The sequence below is a fragment of the Asparagus officinalis genome, chromosome 7 (assembly GCF_001876935.1).
Source record: "Asparagus officinalis chromosome 7, Aspof.V1, whole genome shotgun sequence".
NCBI classification, from domain to species: Eukaryota; Viridiplantae; Streptophyta; class Magnoliopsida; order Asparagales; family Asparagaceae; genus Asparagus; species Asparagus officinalis.
In genome coordinates this window covers 69,380,731-69,381,434 of record NC_033800.1, presented here as the reverse complement: position 1 = coordinate 69,381,434, position 704 = coordinate 69,380,731, and the positions used below count along the sequence as shown (strand labels likewise).

General features: G+C 42.5%; 1 protein-coding gene across 1 annotated transcript in view; it reads left to right on the top strand.

Moving 5' to 3' along the window:
* LOC109847305 (heterogeneous nuclear ribonucleoprotein 1-like) overlaps positions 301-704 on the top strand; it is a 15,488-nt gene continuing 15,084 nt past the window's right edge. Inside the window, exon 1 of the mRNA XM_020416540.1 lies at positions 301-615. Within this exon, the coding sequence (XP_020272129.1) occupies positions 301-615 (315 nt within the window). The remainder of the gene's footprint in view (positions 616-704) is intronic.

Here is a 704-nt window from a genome sequence, read left to right as displayed (position 1 = left end):
AAGTAACGGAAAAATTAGGAATATATCATGAATCTTCAACATAATTTTTGAGGTAATTTAACTCAATATGGTAGAACCAGAAGGCAAATTAGCAAATATGTAAATTTAGGGAATAAATTGGTAATATGTACAATTTGCAGGGTATCTAGATGAAAAAGACCCAAACAAAAACCCCAAATGTAAGTTTATAATTTTGTAAATATTCTTTTCCAAACCAGGGTGTTATATGCAAAACTACAAACTACAAAGACTCCCGCCTTTAAGCACACACACATACCAACCCCCCCCCACCAAGATCACATGGATCCCAGTACCAAAACAGAGCCTAAATTGACTACCCTAAAGTCCAAATTTTCTCCCCCGTCGATTTTGGAGAGAGAGGGGGGGGGGGGAGAGAAGGAGCTTGGATATGACAACGATGAGGACGCAGGGGAAGTCTTCGTTGGGGGATTAGCTGGGGACACCACAGAGGAGATGTTGAAGGGGCATTTTGGGAACTACGGCAAGGTCGCCGCCGGGATCGTGAGCTCTAGAAACTACGGATTCATTGCCTTCGCTGATCCGACGATCGCCGAACGGGTTCTTGAGGACGAGCATGTGATCAATGGGAAGTGGGTAAGTCTTTGATTTGCTTGCTTTCTTGATTCTTTTTTTTTTCTTTGGGTTTTCGTTGGTTCTTTGATGAATTTGGTTGTTAGCGATGC